We start from the raw sequence: 19,477 nt of genomic DNA, 5'->3' as shown, positions 1-19,477 counted from the left end.
AATTTGGCACAAAGCTGTCTGGAGGGTAAGACACAGACAGGAGGACGAGAGAAGAGGCGTTTTTAGGCTTTCTCCACGGACATGCAAATTAACAGACGCATAAACTTGCGTACACACAGCCAACAGGGACTGACACAGTCATTTATCACAACCTTTGGTGAATTTATGTCTTTCGGCTGCCTTTTTTCACCACGGGGTGAGCAGCAGCGTTGTCTTCTCTCTTCTCTCTTCAATCCTTTCACCAAAGAAAAAAGTACATTATTCGGTTTTATATTCAGTTTTTCTCAGCTGAATGTTTTGAATAATAGTTGTTTACTAATCAGACATACATATTGATCCGACATTAACCACTCTAAGCACATTGTCAATTAACATATCATTGTATATACACAATGCTTCCATGACATTTTTTTAAAGCAAGTATTAACACAGTTTTCACAGAAACGCAATATGAAAAATAGATTAAAAAGAAAAATACTTATTTCAATATAGATGAATGAATAGCTTCTGTTTTTGGTCATAATTGGCAACATAATTACCAATGTAATTGTCAAATGACTGGAATCACCTACATAGGACCTGCTTGACAACATGAAGTAGGCTAAAAGGTTTCTAAAACAACACATTATGCCACAATATAAAATAATTCAAGAACAAGTGGTTGTAGCCAAAAAGACATAAAACCAATTCTAAGGCTTTTGGAGTTTATATGCTATATGTCTACATGCTTTTGGGGAGTTTTATTTTGTTGCTGATTTTTATGTACCATAATGATTAAAACAATAAAAGCAGTTTGCTTTAATTTACTTGGGTTATCTTTGCCATATGTTAAAAATAGTTTGATTACCTCAAAGATTTGGGTCTGACCAAAAAAACTGAAATAATCTGTAATTGGGGTTCAGATTTTTTCCCCCATGGCACTGTTGCTGTTTTTTATTTTGGGTATCATAGATCAAAATGGATAAAATACATTTTCTGTTCTGTCTTTTTGTCTCTCATAAGTTCCTCCAAGACTCACCCGGGACCAGTTGTCCACATAAGTGATAATCCTATGGATGAAGGAAAGGTAAAGCACAACATTTTTGTCTGCAGCTGCACATTTCTTCATTGTGGTTTAATACTTAGTGCCATTTACAGTCAGAAGTTTTCATACACATTGCAGTCACCAATGTACGTTTATTAATAAGTGGCTTTCAATCATGTATTTGAACAGATTTTCCCCTGAGTGGAATGATCACACAACAAACAATGTCAGATAATGAAAAGCCTGAATTTATAGTGGATTTTCTGTATTTAGTAAAATGTTCTTGTAAGTGGCACATAATGCACATGATTTTTTTTGGGGGGGGGGGGCAAATCTAGGCAGAATTGGTAAAGCTCTTTTAACCTCTTTGGTTTCCTTGATCTGACTTTTATGACTACACACATTTTCAACATAGTTAAGTTCTGGGTCATCCTCAAACTTAATGTTACTGTGCTACTTTGATTCCAAAACCAGTATTGGGATGCGTTTAAGATCGTAGCCAGTAGTGTCCAGTTTCTGTTTTGAATGTTTAAGAACAACCAAACAAGTTTCAAGCCGAGTGTAAACAAGACGTTAGTGACGCACCACAGTTCTTGCTCACACTTAAGCAGGTTTAAAATCAATATGGACTGAGAGGAAAGAACATCCTGCTCCAAAACAAATAACCAAATGCTTGACTAAAATTCATGGTTGTTGACATTTACATTTAAAACGCTGCTGTACAGTTTCAGGTTTAAAGCAGATAAAGATTGAGCTCTTTGATTATAATAATGAGAAGAATGTTTGGAAGTCATACTGTACCAAGTTGTTAGCAACATGATGAGGATTTTGTTTTCAATTCCACTGATATGGGTGAATCACACAATGTGGTTGAAAAAAATGGACACACTCCAAATTCTTCAATTTTGTCTCAACACAACATATAGAAACAATTTGTTGTTCCAACTACATAGTGATCCAAAATGCAAACTCTTTCGTTTGATCCAAATCAAACAAAACAATTATCAACATGTTGACATGTTGATAATTGATACAACATGTTAACCTTGTGGAATAACCTTGAATTTGGCTTTGCTAAAATTTTAATGGAATTTTAATTTTAAAAGCTGGATCTCTTCCTATTTAAATACTCTCAACTAAATACTCGGAGAAGCATGGTGAATATGAATAACATGACATTCGTGCATATGAGATGAAAACTTCTAACTTAAAGCAGTTTTGTTATCTGAATTTAACTTGTACTTTTAAATCACCCATGCAAAGTTGGAAGTTAACTGAGGGAGATTAACAGAAATGGTTCATGTGAAGTGAACCATTTCAAGCTGTAGGACAGAAGTAATCTAAGAACGCATATTAAAGGTTATTATTATTGTTTTTTGTTTAGATCACACACAGCAATGAAACTAGGTGTTTTGCTTGTGAATATTCGGTCATTTTTTTCCGTTCTTATTGCAAATTCTTGTTCTGCTTATCCCTTCTTCAGGACACTTGATGAATTGACATTTTTAAGAATGCTTGGAGTTACCAAGCAACTCTTTTCTAAAGTTGAAAAACACAGGACTAGAAACTTTTATCCTGTCGACCAAAAGAAAACTAAATATGGTCACACAGACAAACCACTGCTGTACACCTGTTGTTGCAGTTTGCTGGTCACTGTGTTTAAAAAAAAACGAAACATCATTGTGTCGTAATCCTTTTCCAGTTGCTGGAAACATCTTTGTTACCTGTCCCTTTTTCCAGCAATACCCTTCATTCTTATGTTGTTACCAATCAAATCATAATGATCTAATTAATGCTTTGAGCATGTTTGTGGCACTCTTACTGTCAAACAGATGAACATGTCTTCTACATGTGTTTGTGATTCATCCATCTGCCTGTTCTAATGAGTCTGTGAGCTCTCTCAGCCATCATTCTGTCAAAAAATGTAGCAATGTTAAAAAAAATGAAGGACTTCATGCATACATATTTTAATGTTTGCATGAACAACATTGATGTTGCAACGTATTTCTTCATATAGGCTTCCCAGCAAATACAGCGTCCACAATATGCACTGCATGTAGAGTATCATCACTACCTTCACACTTTGCTACATGACAGCTGCAAACTTAAATATCTTTAAATTAGATTTTTTAAAAAGATTTTAAGAAAATTATTTATCTTCATTTGTAAAACACTTACTGTAAGAATGCACCATTACAGTGCTGAGATTATTTCTTTTCATTTTATTTATTGCTTCACGTTTTAAGATGAATCTAAAAGTCTCAGCACATGTAAAGCTTTCTGTTATATATATATATATATATATATATATATATATATATATATATATATATATATATATATATATATGTGTGTGTGTGTGGTATATGTGTGGTAGGTTTTGTTTCCTTAAATAGGTTGTCAAAAATCAAAGCAGCCTTTTGTTCTTTTTGCAAGCCTTTTTTTCCTTGCCTTTTTTTGCTGTCAACCAGGAGTAGCAGGTTGCTACTTACACCGACTTTCTATCATACTGTGCTGGAATGTCAAGAGTATTACTTCAGTTTCAGCTCATCAGAGGGTCGACTCTATCCCCCGGTCTCACTTAATGGTTGTTGCTCTTCCTCTGCAGCTTATAATTGGATTTGAGTCTGGGATCGTGGTCCTGTGGGATTTGAAATCAAAGAAAGCAGACTATCGCTACACTTACGATGAGGTAGGCAAATCTCACTGACTTATTTCTTCCCTTTTGAGTCTTTTCCTTTGGTTTTCAATCAGCGGTGAACTTAACATTGTCTCTTTTATAACCTTGAAACTGGATCAGATTTTCATGACCTGCCTGAGCTGTGTTTTCTAAAAGTAAAGTGTTTGTTAAAAATGTATATATTACTAAGATTCAATTTTAACATAATCAGACCTGGGGCCTGCTTGTTTTTCTTTTTTACAATACTATTGGAGGGTGGCAGCTGATTCTTTAGAAGCACCTGGACTCTGTCGTCAATCGAAAAAGTACAGTCAGCAGGATGCCCCGGGTTACTCTGCTGGAGTCCCATGGCTTTATTGACTTCAGTTCCTTATGACATTGATGAAAACTTAGGTGGACATGCTAATTTTTACTGAGTGTTTGCTTTGCTTGGAGCTGTAAGAAGAAGTGCAGACCATCAGTACGTTTCAAAGCTCACATTTATTGACTAAAATGTCGCACTGTGGCAGAAAATTGACAGGATCACCAGTCAGCAGATAGGAGGAAAACAGAGCAATGAATCAGTCTTATCAGGCTGTGTCTCTGCAGTGTTATGAAGACACTGTTATCAGTATCTGTGGACCACTGGGATCTTTAGCATAGTAATATGTCACCTTTCAGCATGTCTCTTTCTAATTTCTACTTTTGACAATTTACCTTCTCTTTCTTTTGTCAAATGGGAGAATACATGTGATTAGGAAAATAGAGAAAATGGAAAAACGATAAATATATACTTATTAAAACATTTATCTTGTAAATAACAGATCTGTTAAATTGGTTAAATGGAAACATTTTAACAAATCAGAGGCAACTGAAAAGTACAAAAAGTAAACACTACCTGAATACCAATTAAAAGGTAATTTAACAGCAATATTGGTTCTGAGTTTAGTCACTCTTTGACTGTTTGTGCTTAGATTTGCTTTGATCTAAATAAAAGATCTAAGCGGATGTTTTTGTTTTTATTTGTTGCATTTGTTAGATTCTTAGTTTTTATACCATTTATCCATATTCGGTTTCTGCTATTGATTTCTCCCAAATATGCACTAGATAATGGGATAAAACCCATACACAAAAAAATAAAATGAAATATGAAAGTGATGTGTCAGACAAAACTGTTTTTAAGCGTCATGGACTGCACCTTTTTTTTTTTCTTCTGCAAAATTTAGTGTGCACAAAAATGTACTCGTGTTTTTCTTGGTAATAAGAGTAACGTGGAGAGTTATTAATTCCTGCCTTTTGGAGATTCCTGGAAATATTCTTTATAATGAAAAAAAATATATATATATATACATGCTTTAAGGAATATATGTTGGTTAAAGGGTCATGGACTTTTAAGTTAGTTTCTGAATGTCTTTATTTTTGTTGTATTCTAATATATAAATCCTCTGGATAGTTATATTGTTCTTATTTAAGACCAATAGACGTGTTGGACACAAATAACACCCAAACTTGCATCCATTCTGCTTGTTAATACTTCTACATCTGAAATCTGAATGTTGCATTGCAGCGATTAATGTAAAACGCACGTTGTTTTATTTGCTCCCTAGAATGTTCTTTATAACATAAAATGTAATGTTTTTAAAATGAGTTTTTTTCCCTGAATGATAAAAAGTGCTGTTGCTTGAAAGGATTTTAGAAGCAGGAGCCAGAAGCGAGTTCCCCCTAGAATCCATCCCCTCCTCTTTACTTTGCTAATTTGATTGATAGCAGAGTGCTGTTAATGCAGTCAAATTGACATCCAATTTTTATTAGCTCTTCAGTAAAGCTCATTGTATAGTTGGCACATCTGACCGGGGTTAAATGTGAAATTTAAAGCTTGTTGGTAGTTCTATGGCCAAGGTTTTTTTTTTTTTTTTTTAGACTTCACAAGGTCATTGATTTATAGGCCATTATTATGCCTTTAAATGCCTTGTAAAGCCTCAAATGTCATTGGTAATTTGTTGTTGCCTTTAGCAACCATTCATTGCTTCAGAAGCTTCTGAATGGTTGACTCATAACTAGAATTACAGGGGCGGCAGAATCATGTTGTGTAGGTTTTTTGATGCATAGGGAACTTGTGCCTTTTCATTAAGTGGGGAAGTTAAGTTGTACCAGGAGCAACTTAAATGGAAGAATGCACATTAACCCAAAGGTAAAAACAAAAAAAAAACAACAGAAAAATAAGACTGTGCAATTTGTAACAAATGATAAATAATACTGTACACCAACTAAAAATAGCATCCTCAGATTAAAGTAAATTTACACGTGAGAAAAATAATTTTGAAAAAAACGACGAGAAATGTTCGTGCACGCTTATGAGCAATAAACGAATTAAATTTAATGCCAGACAGTTAGAAAAACAGGTATGTTTGTTTTTTTTTTTTCTATGCAGAGGCTGTTAGTCGTTTCACCAGATCACACAAGTTTGTACAAACAGGCGATCGCAAAAATGTACCGACAGTTATGTACAGACGTTAATATCAAATAGATGATATGGGGAAATTACCGGCATGGCAAGAAGCTGAGACAAATCAAAATGATGATGAGGATGTAAATAGAGTGTGATCAAACATGGTAATGCTGTGTGGCAGCTCGTTTCATTTTGCATAGAATCATCATCATAACATACTTTTCTTAATCCAAGTCAGTGATTGGTAATTTCTGATTAGTGGGGTGTATTAGATCTCAGCAGCTGGCTAAATCACACTTAAGCTGGGATTCATTTGCAGGATGTTTTAGGATGTGCTTTGAGAATCCTTGGGAATACAGGTCCTGTTTTTAGTTTTATGTTTAGGAAAAAAAAAATGCACATTTCAGGTGGCAAATTATCATAATTTTGCAGCTTTAGTTTAACCCTCTGTAGGTGCAACATATTCGCACTTCCTGGGGCACATTATCAGCAAATGCCTATTCTTAAATGAATGTAATCAGTATGGAGGAATAAAAAAAATCCTGGTCAGTATCTAACTTGTAAAACCTGTATATTTTTCTTTAGAGCTAGTTTTACAAATTGACAGTCGGGTTTACGACTGTTAGTGATTTCAGCTTTGGCATTAGATTGTCAGGAGTGACTTTAAAGGAAATAAGCGTCTAGCGCTCTGAAAATAAGCTAAGAAATTAGGCGAGTGACTCGGACCGGAAAACCACCCGGAGCTTTTCTATCAATCCTGCGTGACTGTGTGCTCGTAAAGTGGCCCTAGCATGAACTGAAGCTTTGAAGAGAAGCTTGTGCTTATGAACCTAAATCTTATAAAACTAATGGGCATACGCACAGTTCAACAGGCACTTGCTTTTACCCTGATCTCTGTGGTACTATTGTGACCACCAGTTAGGGAGAATCGGATCATTTTTCTTTCTTGGCATGGCTCTGAGATACAGACACTCACAAACACAAGCAGCAGAGAAGATTATGTGTTTTCAGTACGTTAGGAGCTCATTCTGTTGCTTTCTGCGGCTGCTGTTTCCATCTCCCTTAGATAAACTAATGACCTCTCTCTGCTGCTGAGCATTACAGTCTCTAGAACTGAATCTTCCCAAACGGGCTTATCCTCGTCCTAACTCTAACTCTCCCGAGACTGGGCTGTTGCTTTCGTAGGGTGGGAACTGGAGGAGTTCAAAAGGAAGTGCTCCTCCATTGCATTTCCTTAGATTTACTTGCACATGAAGGATGAAAAGATGCCGAAACACACTGACCTCTTCTTTTGCTTCTCATTGAAAATGTAGCCATCAGATTCCTAGTAGGCAAATGAATTCAGTTATTAGAAAACATCTGACATTTGTGGAGCAATTTGGCCTGGAACCCTCCTCCAGCTTGCCGACGTGCCACATCGGTAGGGCATTGTGGCTAAGATTGTGCTGTGACTTCAATATGACTCCAGAAACGCTCTGATGGACACGGCTGATGCAACAGTTAGTTGGACTGACTTCACAACGAGGACATGGAGATTAAATCCATTTTTATACAAGATGTTCAGGAAATTACTAATAAAATTGGAATGCAAGATGTTAAAAAAGTTTTTTTTTTTTTTTGCCCAAAACTTGAATGAGAGCTTTGTGTAAAAAAAATGATTTTCTAACAGTAGAACTTAATAAATATGTGCACAACCAATCATTCAACAATTAGTCTTCCATGAGATCATGACTAAGTGCAAACTCTTTCTCGTCAGATGAAAAAGAGTGTAGTCATCTATTCATCTATCAAATCCCTTTCCAAACTACATTGTACACTTCTAGCAAAATTCTGTTTTTCTTGCGTTTTCATCCAAACCCCAGTGTTTGCCCAGAAGCTTGCTGCCAAGAATCAAAGTCGTTGACAGAAATGAACACGGACGCCACCCCGTCTTATTGCGCTCAAAAAAAGAGCGAGCCAACATTCAAAGCAGCTCTGGATTTAGAGTTTCAAATAAGCTAATATTGCAGCTTGTTGGTTATCATGGACATTTTTGAGTGAGAGACAGAATGAGTTTCTGGGTTTTAAAAGATGGATACAAAAAAAGTGATGTAGGCTGATATTTATTTATTTTTTTTACATCCATTTTTTCATCATAACATCTGCAAGTAGACAGAAGTGAAAGTTTTTTGTTTTTTTTTTTCGTTGCAGATGCTGTGATATATTTAAGAATTGTCAGCAAAATCTGGGAAGTTAACATGTCCTCTAAATAACCACAGCATTTTTGCTGAAGTTTGAACAAAAAGCTGAACCAATAAAACTTTGGTTTTACAAGCTCTCAAAGAGCTGAGAGAGCACATCATCCACTATGGTTCTTTCAGTGGTTTGTCTATTATTAGCTGCAGATCAGCACTATGGGTTTCCAGTAAGTGCCAGCCAGAGAGCATCTGTCACACTGACCCTTCCTCCCTTGTCCCACCTGACTCAACACCTTTGGACATAGTTTGAACCTAAAGAATCGTCCAAAATTGGCAGCCCGATCTTAATTCTCTGCCCCTCTATCCTCTTTTGTTTGTCTCTTGGTTGATGTTGCTCTCTGACAGAATGCAGGATTTTATTTTATTTTCCTGTCATGCTCTTAATAGTCCTATTGTTCCAGCTCTCTCATTTATTCTGCTGTCAGCTCTACAAACAACCTACCATTTGCCGTGTATCTCCGAACTCATTTTCTTTTCTACATCTTGCAGATTGCAGTCTCTTTCTCTGTGCTCTCATTTATTTATGTCTCAATAGTTCTATGGAATTCTTAATATTTATATTTTAAGCTTTTTTAAATCTTTGCTTCTGGCTATCGATGTCTTGCAAAGATGAAATTGTGATAGTATTTCCATTTTCTAAACTGAATGTGAAGTTTTTCCGGGTTTTTTTTGTTGTTTTTTTTTTAATAGAAGTGCTGATTCAAGATTGTACACAACTTTTTAAAATTTACACTCCATTGTAGCCGTGAGTTGGGCAGCAGTTGCCTTGTGTCCGATGGAGCTGTGCATCCAATCTGTTGGGTGTCTGTTTGTGGAGGAGAGTTGTGAAAATACATATTATATAAATTATAAACATTAAGGACTATATTGCAGTTACAGCTATAAGTTATACACTTATTATTTTAATTCAATACTGAGGCATAATCTGAGAAAGCTTATCGTTACTCTTGAATATCATTGCCACTGAATAGCAACAGTCTAATATCTCCTGACCCTATGTTAACTTAAAGTGTACCACTTTTTCATTGTGCTGAATTATTAATGTGTGCTTAAATGTACTACTTGGTGTAACTGATTTAATTAAAAAATTAACATGCTATTACCATTGTTAAAATGTTAAATAATGTTAAGTAATAAATTAGTGCTACAAAACTGATTATGTTAATGTTTGTGTGGAGACGCATTAAGACGGAGAAAGAGGTGAAGCTTATTTTACACACTCAGACTCAGTCATGATCTCCACAACCGACACAGGCATGCAAAAGCCGGATTTATTTAGATTTTTAACTAATTATTCAAACCTTCAAGCAGACCTTCTGTTCTGAACCTGAAAAGCCAATGTTGGTGATTTAGTAACTTGTTTTATTTGCCTTAGGAAGGCTTGCTAATTCTTGCAACTGTTTGCAGACGTTGATTTCGAAGCAGCATCGTCTGGAAACTTGCACACACTGTTGACTTTTTTGAAACGGCGCGTGCGAACTGGCGTGAACCTGCTGTGTCAGACACTGGCACTGTTGGGTAGCTGTAATTGTTGCCATATTTGTAGAGCATCGAGCAGCACCACTGTGTTTTCCCCTTCAGTCTTTTTAATCGGAGCTCCCCTTTTTAGGCCATGACACACAGCTGACTGGTGACTTTCCTCTAAACCCGCCGAGGAGAGTTTTAGTGACGCTGTATTGTTCATAGAACCAGGAGAAGTTATTATAATTTCAAAACAAAAACAATCATGGGACAAAAACTCTTCGTTTTGAAACCATTTATTTATTTATTTTTTTGCAGTTGTGCTTTCAAATCTGAAATGGATTATTTGTGACCTTTTAAGTAAACTCTGGTTTCATAATCTTTTTGTTTTCTTCTCCAAGATTAGTTATGAAGCCAGACAGATGACCATTTAAAGCTGTTTAGAACCAAGTGATGTCCGTCAGTGTGCTGAATATTTGCTGAATATAAGCTGAATATTAGCTAAGAAAGCTAAGGATAACTTGACAATAACTACTTTTTAAATAAGTGAAAACAAATTTGATTTCATGTCATTGTAGCAATATATTGCTAACGGGTCGGTGTTGCTGAGCTTTGTGTAAACGTTTGACCTTTTATCTGATATTACAGTTGGGATTAAGTTTCTCTTTTGGTACAAATCTAATGATTAGTCAGGATACAGCAACCCCAAAATCTAAGATGCATTTGTGTTTTAGGATTAATTTTATCTAAGCCTCTTTCCTCGCTGCAGTCATGAAATGTGACTGTGAACCATCTTTTTATTATAGAAAACATCTTAAGGAGCTCAATGGGGATTGTTTTATTCAGCGCTTATATAACAATAGCAACTCAACAACAGACCCAAAGTGGATTTCTCATTCCAAAGCAAGAATGAATTGCTCAGTGGGAATCGGTGTTGACATTTTGCCCCGAGTGCTTGTTTCCGTAGACTTTCTTGTCATAGATGAATATTTGCGTGCACACAATCACCCAAGTATGTCTCGTGGACATAAATCTGTATTCAGTCACATTTTGGGGGAGTTGCGTAGTTTTTAAGGACAAAGGTCAAAAGTTAAATTATGTAAATAATATATTTTCCGGTGAGGAAGGTTTATTCAAGACTTACGAAATGCTAAAAATCAGGAAGTTACTGAGAAATGAATGTTGTTGTTTTTTTTTGTCTGTTATCTACAGGTGCATCTTATTTAGATTCTCATCAGAAATTTATTTAAGCAATCCAATTTCAGTTTCGTATCACATTGACACCATTCGCACAGTATTGTATCTAAAACATATACCTCTGTTAAAGTTAATGATTTTGGCCAAAAGCAAGTGAAAAACCAACATTCAGATTGATAAATAAAATACGATTCTGGAGACATGTGGAGCTGCTGTCTAGTCCATGACTTTTTGGCTTTACTGGTCATTTAAAATAAATTTGATTTAACAGCAGATGTTAAAACCAGGTGACTACCGAGACTCTGAGGTGAGTGGGATCTGATCTGTATGAGCATGACTGGTAAAATGTGAATTCTGGCTCAGGTTACAGCAAGAAAAGATGCAACTGTGTTTAAGACTTTTACTCCAAATCTGATTCATGGATCTGTTCAGGAGATTTCAGCGCTGTCCTCCAGTCCTCCACCGCATTTAATACTTGGTTGAAGCTCCTTTTGCATCAATAAGTGCAGCAGTGAGGTTTTGCGTGGAGGTGATTAGCCTGTAACAGGCCAGCTTCCTTTGCCCTCGCCTCTTCTGCTTTATTGCTTTTGATGTCTCTTATCTCCTTCTTGACGATCCTCCAATCAAACACAGTGAAGCCACGGTCATTAAAACGGGTATAAGTGGTTATGTGTAAGCAAATGCCAAGTCCTGTTGGAAAATGAAATCAGTCTCTCTATAAAGTCTATTATGCATCTCATAAGCACCTTTAAAGGTCACCTTACATTATGAGCCAAATTTTAAAGGAAATTTGCAAAATAAAAATCAAAAGTCAAAAGCACACACCACCCCGCAGTTACCATGAAACTACTGTGGCAATTAATGATTCCCCCTTCTTGTAAAATGAGGGAAGTATGAAGCTCTCTGAATTTTTCCGCTTTGCTGACCTGATTAAAGATAGTGTACAAACAGCAGCACATAGCATGCTTTTCTTTTCCAGGCTTTGAGACTTGATTAGCAACAAAATGCAAAAATTACTTTCATCCAAAAGACAGACTTTGGAAAACTGAGGAATAGTTTGGTTCTTATTCTTCTTAGCCCAAATAAGATGCTTCTGACATTGTCTCCAGGTCCTGCCATGGTCTTTGGCTTGGGAGACTCCATTCAGTTTCTAAATTGAGCTTTGCTCCACAAACTTCTAAAGGATTTTACTTTTTCTACCAGAGTTTTTTTTCTTTAGCTAAGCTTTCCATTAATATGCCTGCATGCAACACTCTGTAAAACATCCAGATTTTGTAGCTTACCTTCCCTGGCTATAGTGTTAGAATGTATGTATGTATTTAAAATGCTTTTTTATTGGTTTTATGTAATGTGCTGTTTTTTTTTGTATAAAATCCTAAAATATTTAGACTTTTTTTTATTATTGTAAGTCAAAATAAACAAAATATCTTGAAATATGTTAACCTATGTATCCAATCCAAAGAATCTGCCTCTTCTTTTTTATTACTAAAACCACCTTTTTTTTTTAGATTCCAATTTGAGTGCTACCAGTACGTGATCCTAATTTAAAAATAAATAAATAAAAATAAAATGGATTCTTCAGAATCTTATTGTTTCTACCTGACTAACCTTTACAGTCTTATGAGGGATGAAAATAATAATAAAAAGTCATTTTCCGTTAAGTGCTTTCTCTTGGTCAGCCTATTGTGCTCTGAAGTGATTGAACGAGACGTTTGTGTATGTGGTACTTTAGAGCTCCTATGGGTCCCAGCATGATACAGTGCTGCCAGACGATACTCCAGCTAAGGCTGGGAATATTGATGTCTGTGCCGTGCATCTGGTTTCTTTTGGCAATATTAATTTGTGCTTATTAGCCTTGCTGTAAGTGCATGTGTCTGTGAGTGTGTGGTGTTATCCTGTGACTATAATGACTGTTGACTGTATTCTCTCTTCCCTAATGACCAATCTGTGGAAATGAGCCTAATGTGATAAATCATGAAATTAGTCTTTTTAATTGGTATTGTTTGATTTGATGAGTACCATGTGTTTTAATTACCCTGCTCATTTTCCAATTAAGCGTAGTGGATTGTCGCCCATTGGGACTGTCTAAATGAACAGACTTTTAGAAGTCTGAAGGTTTGTTGCCTGTCAGGAAACTATTGATGGTGTGAATGAAGGATCTTGGTCATGAAAATATGATCGATTTTTTTTGTTAGGTCTTTCAGTTTGATGCCTTGTCTTTAAGAGTCGATCTCATGTTTGACCAGTTGCTTTGGTATAGGTAGTTTGCAAATTTGAATTTAAAAGAAATTGTTTACAAATAAGGCAAAATGAAATATCTTCAAGTGTCTGTCATTCCCAGTGTCACCGTGAAATTCTGATTACAAAATAAAATAAAAATCAGCTCTGAATGTTTGAAGAAACAACTGAATTAGTCATGGATAACTTGGGACTATTTCAAAAGCGTGTAGTCCAGATATATTTTGCAAAATGAGAAATTTCTTCACACTTCATTCAGGACACCTACAGGAGTACATCCATGCCATTTGGCGCAGCACTCCAGTGATTCATTTGTGGGGAATTGATGACAAGCTCATCTTTCTTCCTTGGCTGCGGCTCACTGAACCCACCACTTTTACCACGCACAACAAATCTTCATACAAAGGAAATAAGGAAATTCCAGGAGCAAATATCACTAGCTATTAGATAACATGTTAAGGAATCATGTTTGAAAATAACTCTGTGTTGTTTTGTATCAATTAGACTCTTTCCTTGACTTAAAGGAAAGAGTCTGTGTAAATTTACTGTGTAAATTTGTATTCACTCCCTAACAACGCTTAAAAAAAAAAACATTTAAAAAGAAGCTTTTTTCATTCTGAGCTGCAAATCCATTTTCTGTGTTGAGACACTAATTCATTAAATTTATAAAGAGTGAATAGTGCCTCCAGTATAAGATGATGGCATTTGTAGAACTAGAAATTTCTTAAGAAATTTAAACGGGGCTTGCCAAAGTGTTCCCGTTGGTTGGAACCCAGCATTCTGATGCTAAAAATGAACATCAAGTAAGCTGCAATGTAGTCAATACCATGTGGAGAGTTACAAGCATGTTGAGTAACATGGACTTACTCCATTCAGTATGTTAAGATTAGTGTATAAGCTAACACACAAGCTCTGCCTATGTGAACACTGGATTATTGGTCATGTCTGTGATCAATACTCTTGTCTCCTTATTACACTGTTTGGTGGGGGGGCCATCTATGGCAGCATCCTAGTGGTTGTTGTCACGTCCACAAAAATTGAGATCACTCAATTTTTGGCAGAGATTCCTCCTGCCAAAACGTCTTCTTTCTTACCCGGCTCTTTGCTTTGACACCATCCAGTCTCAGCAGTCAACACACAGCTCCTGTGACTTCATTGCTTGGTTTCTGCTCTCTTATGCACTCAGCTGTGAGACCTCCTGTAGATGAGTGTGTTTAATTCTGAATCATGTTGAGTTAACTGAATTTACTACTGTGAAATTCACTCATGTTAAAGAAAATGCTGAGTTTTTTTTTTTTTTTCCTGATAATAGTTGTAAAGATTTATGTAGCTGTTTTTAAATGTTTAAATCCGTTACGGACCTACAAACACTGGGTGGGTTGTGGATATTTTCAAAATAACATTATTCGTTTTGCTTTAGAGTAAGTGGGAAAAGTGAGGGGGTTTAATTTTTTTTTTCTCTGAAAGGATATGTTCCTTTTGAAATTTAACACAGCAGACTATATAAATAAACTACTGGTGTGGTATGAAAGCAGTCATTTTCCCATATCAGTTGTTGTAGTTATTTTCTTAAAATTCAGCAAACTATGTAAGCTAGACACGCCACAACAGTTATGATTAATGATATAAGAGGAACAGAATTAAGACATTTTTTTGTTTGTTTTATGTGGTAAATAGTTTCAAGTTTTGAGTTTTTAAACTTGAAACACAATCAAGACTTAACTGGTAATCTTTTTTCACTTTAGCTATAAACCTCTCACATGTAATAGTTCAAATACAAAATGTTGAAATGTGAAACACCATGTGATGTGGTCTTATTCCATTACATACAGATCCTTTTGTTACTTCAAGCATGTTTTACATTTATGATGTGAAACCCTTATGTTTTAAGTTCAATCCTGCTAATAATAACCCTTAAGCATCTCTTGTTTTATCATGATCAAGAAATGGCTCTTAAAATACTCTTCTGACTGTAGCGTACCATAATAACAATTCAGAAGCCATTTTTTTCCCCCTCTCATCTACCATCTGTCCATGAGCACACAGTCACAGGCTTTTAAACCTTTTACAAGTAACGTGTACCGTATGGCTTCAGCGCTGCAGCAAACGTCTGGCGTAAGGGACATGGTGGCACGTGACGTCCTTGTCCTGTTCAACCACTTTCCCCTGACCTCCCCCATTCTCTTTGCCTTTCTGTCTGTAATTTCTTAGGCTATCCACTCAGTTGCCTGGCATCACGAGGGAAAACAGTTCATTTGCAGTCACTCAGATGGAACTCTGACCATATGGAACATCAGAGGCCAAGGAAAACCCATACAGACAATCACACCGCATGGTAAGGGGATGAAGACTCACGAGCTGCGTCTTCATTCACAACGTCACCCACCTATTTAATATTTTGCTCCCAACACATGCTCTGTGGCACTCTCCAGAAACCCAGAGTTAACTGGTTTAACAACTTGATGATCCATTTATCATAAGGAAATATGTATGTCAGTTTTAGTTTTTAATATTAGATGTAACTAGCGACAAATACCAATTGGTATAATGTTCAAAATTTCGATAGGAAATGAATATCTACAAATAATACATGAAAATACAATATGAGTTTGTGGCAGCATGCTTTTCCCAAGATATAGATATGCAGTGAAACTTTAAATACACCCTGGACAGGTCGCTAGGATATCGCAAGGCCTAGACAATCCAAAGAGCTTTAAGAAAACAGTTCATAGACAATTGCTTCTGGACCCGAGTTTCAAAATCTTAGGAAGAGTTCAGGCTCTTGGGAGCCGTCCAGCAGTCTTCCCATGCCCTGAATCACATGCCCAAGTACAACCTAAACATTTGTTTTCAGAAAATTTGCATTCGGACGCCTCCGTATTTCGAGCTTCCACTGTATTTGTTATTACTGTCTGTCCAGAAAGGCCCATGATGCCCTGTTGCTATTTGTAATATAAGCAATAATTGAATAATGTCTTGAGCAAAAGGTTATTTGCGTTTCAGTTATTTTATAGAATCAACAAATCATCCCTAAAAGTTTTTTTTTTTTTTTTTTTTTTCCTGGAAATTGACCTATTACATAATGATTTTATAAGGGTCAATATGATACAATGCATATGCACAGGAATTGTTATATATTTTCACAGCTGATCACAGATTCTTCCATATCCAGTTAGTCCTGTTTCTCATTCTTCTTTGTTGTGTGCTGCCATGTTTCATTTGTAATAAAACTTTTTGAGTTTTATGTAAAAAAAAAAAAAAATGACATGAGTGTCTGAATGAGAGACACTCATGTCATTTTCATTGATGATACAATTACCAGGTTAGTAATGGCATATTAACCTGGTTACTTCATTACCAGGTCAACATTTGCAATGGAAAGAGAGAGTTGCAACATCATCGTAGTAGATGGAGTGTTCATCCATTGTGTGCTGCACTCACTGGAGGCCCCCTCTTAAACAGTAGACGTCATGTCAGAATAATGCTACTTCTTCCCAGCAAGAATGAAACAAATGAAAAGAAGCACAGGCAGTACATTCTTCATACACAACCTCACCACAGTTGGAGTGGCCAGCATTTAATTAGGAGCCTAATTTTCTTAAAACAAAGCAGGATGTTGCCATGGGTGGATTCCCTGCTATATGTTACCTGGGAACATGAACTGAAATGCCTAGGACATATTTAGCTGGCTCTTTTGTCCTCATCCACACTACCCAAATCCCCTGTAAGTAAATTTTTGCTTTTCCATGCAGCCCTTTTTCTCCACAGACGTAGTTCATCAGCAGATTTTCCTGAAGCAAAAAGAAGGGGGGAAAAAAAAAATCCTTTGAGCTGTTTTCAGTCATTCTTGTTGCAAACAACCCAAAAACTAGCAAATTCAGGACTGGAAGAATTGCATTTACTAGGCAACTATTTTTAACAAAGTTTATATTTTGTGATTTAGTTCACATTGTTGCTGATTATAATTTTTTACTTAATAATCTGCAACAATTTTGTCTCCAATTGTTTACTGTATGCTAAATGACGGTATGTATTTTCAAAGGGAAAAATTCTTGATCTTTTTATCCTAAAGAATATCTCATTACTTTACCATAATGCTAAATGGTATTGTCATAAAAATATTAGTTTTTTTTTTTTGTTTGTTTGTTTTATCGTTTGTTTGTTTTGGCTCCACACATCTGAAAACCTTGATGGCCTTGATTACTTGTTGTTTAACTTCGGAAATGATGTGCACAACGTATTCATAGAACTTGCTGCATTGAGATATTTTGAAATTTTATATCCTATTTTTCAAACATATCTATTTGTTTAATCCATTTTGTCTAAAAAAATAAATAAATAATACTTTCCCCTTTTGGCTAAAAATCGACAGCCGTTGATTCTGTTGTTTTTCTTTCGTTCAAAATCCAAGCTGTCCATTAAACATGCATCATGCATTTTGTTAGATGCGTGCTCACTGAAAGCGTTCCTCCACGTATTTGCCTGCTCATAATTCCCTTGCAGTTTCAATTAGAGGTTCTATTGTCAGCTCGGTTATAATCCGCCTCTGTTCGCTGTACCTCGTGCCTTAATACATGCACTCCATTGCCGCCGCTCTGTTTATGTCGTTCTGAATACAAATCGACTCGTATGAAGATGTTTCACTTCGTACCTTTCTGCCTCCCTGCATCACATACTCGCACAGAACACCTTGACAGTTTCTGGACCTCAAAACAAACAAAAAAAGGGGGGGGGCAGGTTGTGTGGGAGTGTCAACAAGTCAGAGAGCAAAAAAGTCTAGACGAGAACAAAGACAGTAATTAAACCAAAGGGAAAAAGTTAGACTTTTCAAGCTTTTTTTTTTAGTATGCAAGGAAATGCAGAAAGGATTTCACCATACCAGCTTTTTAATTAGTTGTTTCCCTCACTGCTTCATACGTAATTACTTTGGTATTTAATGGGCAATTATGCAAATTCCTTTGACTCATTTAAGTAAGGCTTTTAAGTCCCTCCTTAATTGTCTTTTTTGATATCCGTTATTAAAAGTGTTCTTTATTTTAAACAGATTTGCTCTGTACGCCCTGTGGGAGGGATCACCTTGGAACATCAGGAGTCATTACGTTCAATGCCTTATCGTTATACAAAAATCTAAATGCATTCGAATTTCCTATACACTCGAAAACCCCTGAGGTTTAAAAATTGATTGTCTCGGCAGAATCGCCAGCAAACATCAGACCTCTGCAGCGCATATCCATCGTTGTCTTCCTCTCCTCTGCTGTAGAAGTCTTCTGTTGCTGTTACGACTGTTCAGCCCAGCGTTTTAAGTGTTGCTTCAGGGGGGAAATTAAATGACGAGAAACACAAAGAAAGGAGGAGAAGAGGAAGCAACGAACGGGCAAAGTAAAGTAACTTCTGTTTGTTCTATTTTAGGAAAACAGCCCAAGGATGGAAAGAAGCCAGAGCCGTGTAAACCCATTCTTAAAGTGGAATATAAAACAACGAGAAATGGGTAGGCTCCCTCTTACATACAAGAATTTTTTTTTTTTTTTTTGTCCAAAAATAGCATACACAGTTGACAAATAACACAGCAAGTTCCTTAACATGGGTTAAAAGCTGCTAAGCTGCATTTCCCATGCTATGTAATAATGTTTTATAGAATAAAGTTTCTGAATAAAATTATGTTCATCTTTAGCTAAACCAATTATGGCACAGTCTAGGAGTGTGATTTTAATCATTTGTACCCAGTTTCTTAAATACGCAATATTTAAAATACTTAAACCTCTATTTATCTATGTATTGATATTAGATATTTTCACTATAACCTAAAGTTTTTTTTTTTTTTTTTTTTTTTTAAATTAGCTAATATTAAGGTGACAAATGTTAATGACAACCTTGCAGAAAACGTCTGGACCACATACAGCTGGTCAGTTTTAAAAATGCACTTACCTTAACAAGAGTGACGAGGTTTGCTTTTCACAGCATGACTGTGGCTTTTTCCTAAGGGAAATATTTCCGTCCATTATTGTTGCAAACATAGAAAACGTGTAGCAGCTTTCTTTCTACCAGCTGAGCAGCAACGTGCCGCAACAGGTGGGGTGAAGGCACAGCGGCTACTCTGTTTGTTATAGAGCGAGAAACTGGTTAGATTGGGATCTCTTAATTTATTAAAAATATTGGTACATCTTGATACCGGTCATCATGATTAATATATATACAAAACAGTTGCAATAGTT

At 36.0% G+C, this 19,477-nt stretch overlaps 1 protein-coding gene across 1 annotated transcript in view; it reads left to right on the top strand.

The window, feature by feature from the left end:
- stxbp5a (syntaxin binding protein 5a (tomosyn)) overlaps nucleotides 1–19,477 on the top strand; it is a 105,625-nt gene that overhangs the window by 56,646 nt on the left and 29,502 nt on the right. Inside the window, exons 6-9 of the mRNA XM_088001830.1 lie at nucleotides 1,003–1,066; nucleotides 3,633–3,716; nucleotides 15,477–15,600; nucleotides 18,675–18,753. Of these exons, the coding sequence (XP_087857956.1) occupies nucleotides 1,003–1,066; nucleotides 3,633–3,716; nucleotides 15,477–15,600; nucleotides 18,675–18,753 (351 nt within the window). The remainder of the gene's footprint in view (nucleotides 1–1,002; nucleotides 1,067–3,632; nucleotides 3,717–15,476; nucleotides 15,601–18,674; nucleotides 18,754–19,477) is intronic.

The sequence above is a fragment of the Poecilia mexicana genome, unplaced genomic scaffold, assembly GCF_051168715.1.
Source record: "Poecilia mexicana isolate PSO_F unplaced genomic scaffold, ASM5116871v1 scaffold_21, whole genome shotgun sequence".
Classification (NCBI taxonomy): domain Eukaryota; kingdom Metazoa; phylum Chordata; class Actinopteri; order Cyprinodontiformes; family Poeciliidae; genus Poecilia; species Poecilia mexicana.
Note: the sequence above shows the minus strand (reverse complement) of the source record. Positions and strands in the feature narration are given on the sequence as shown.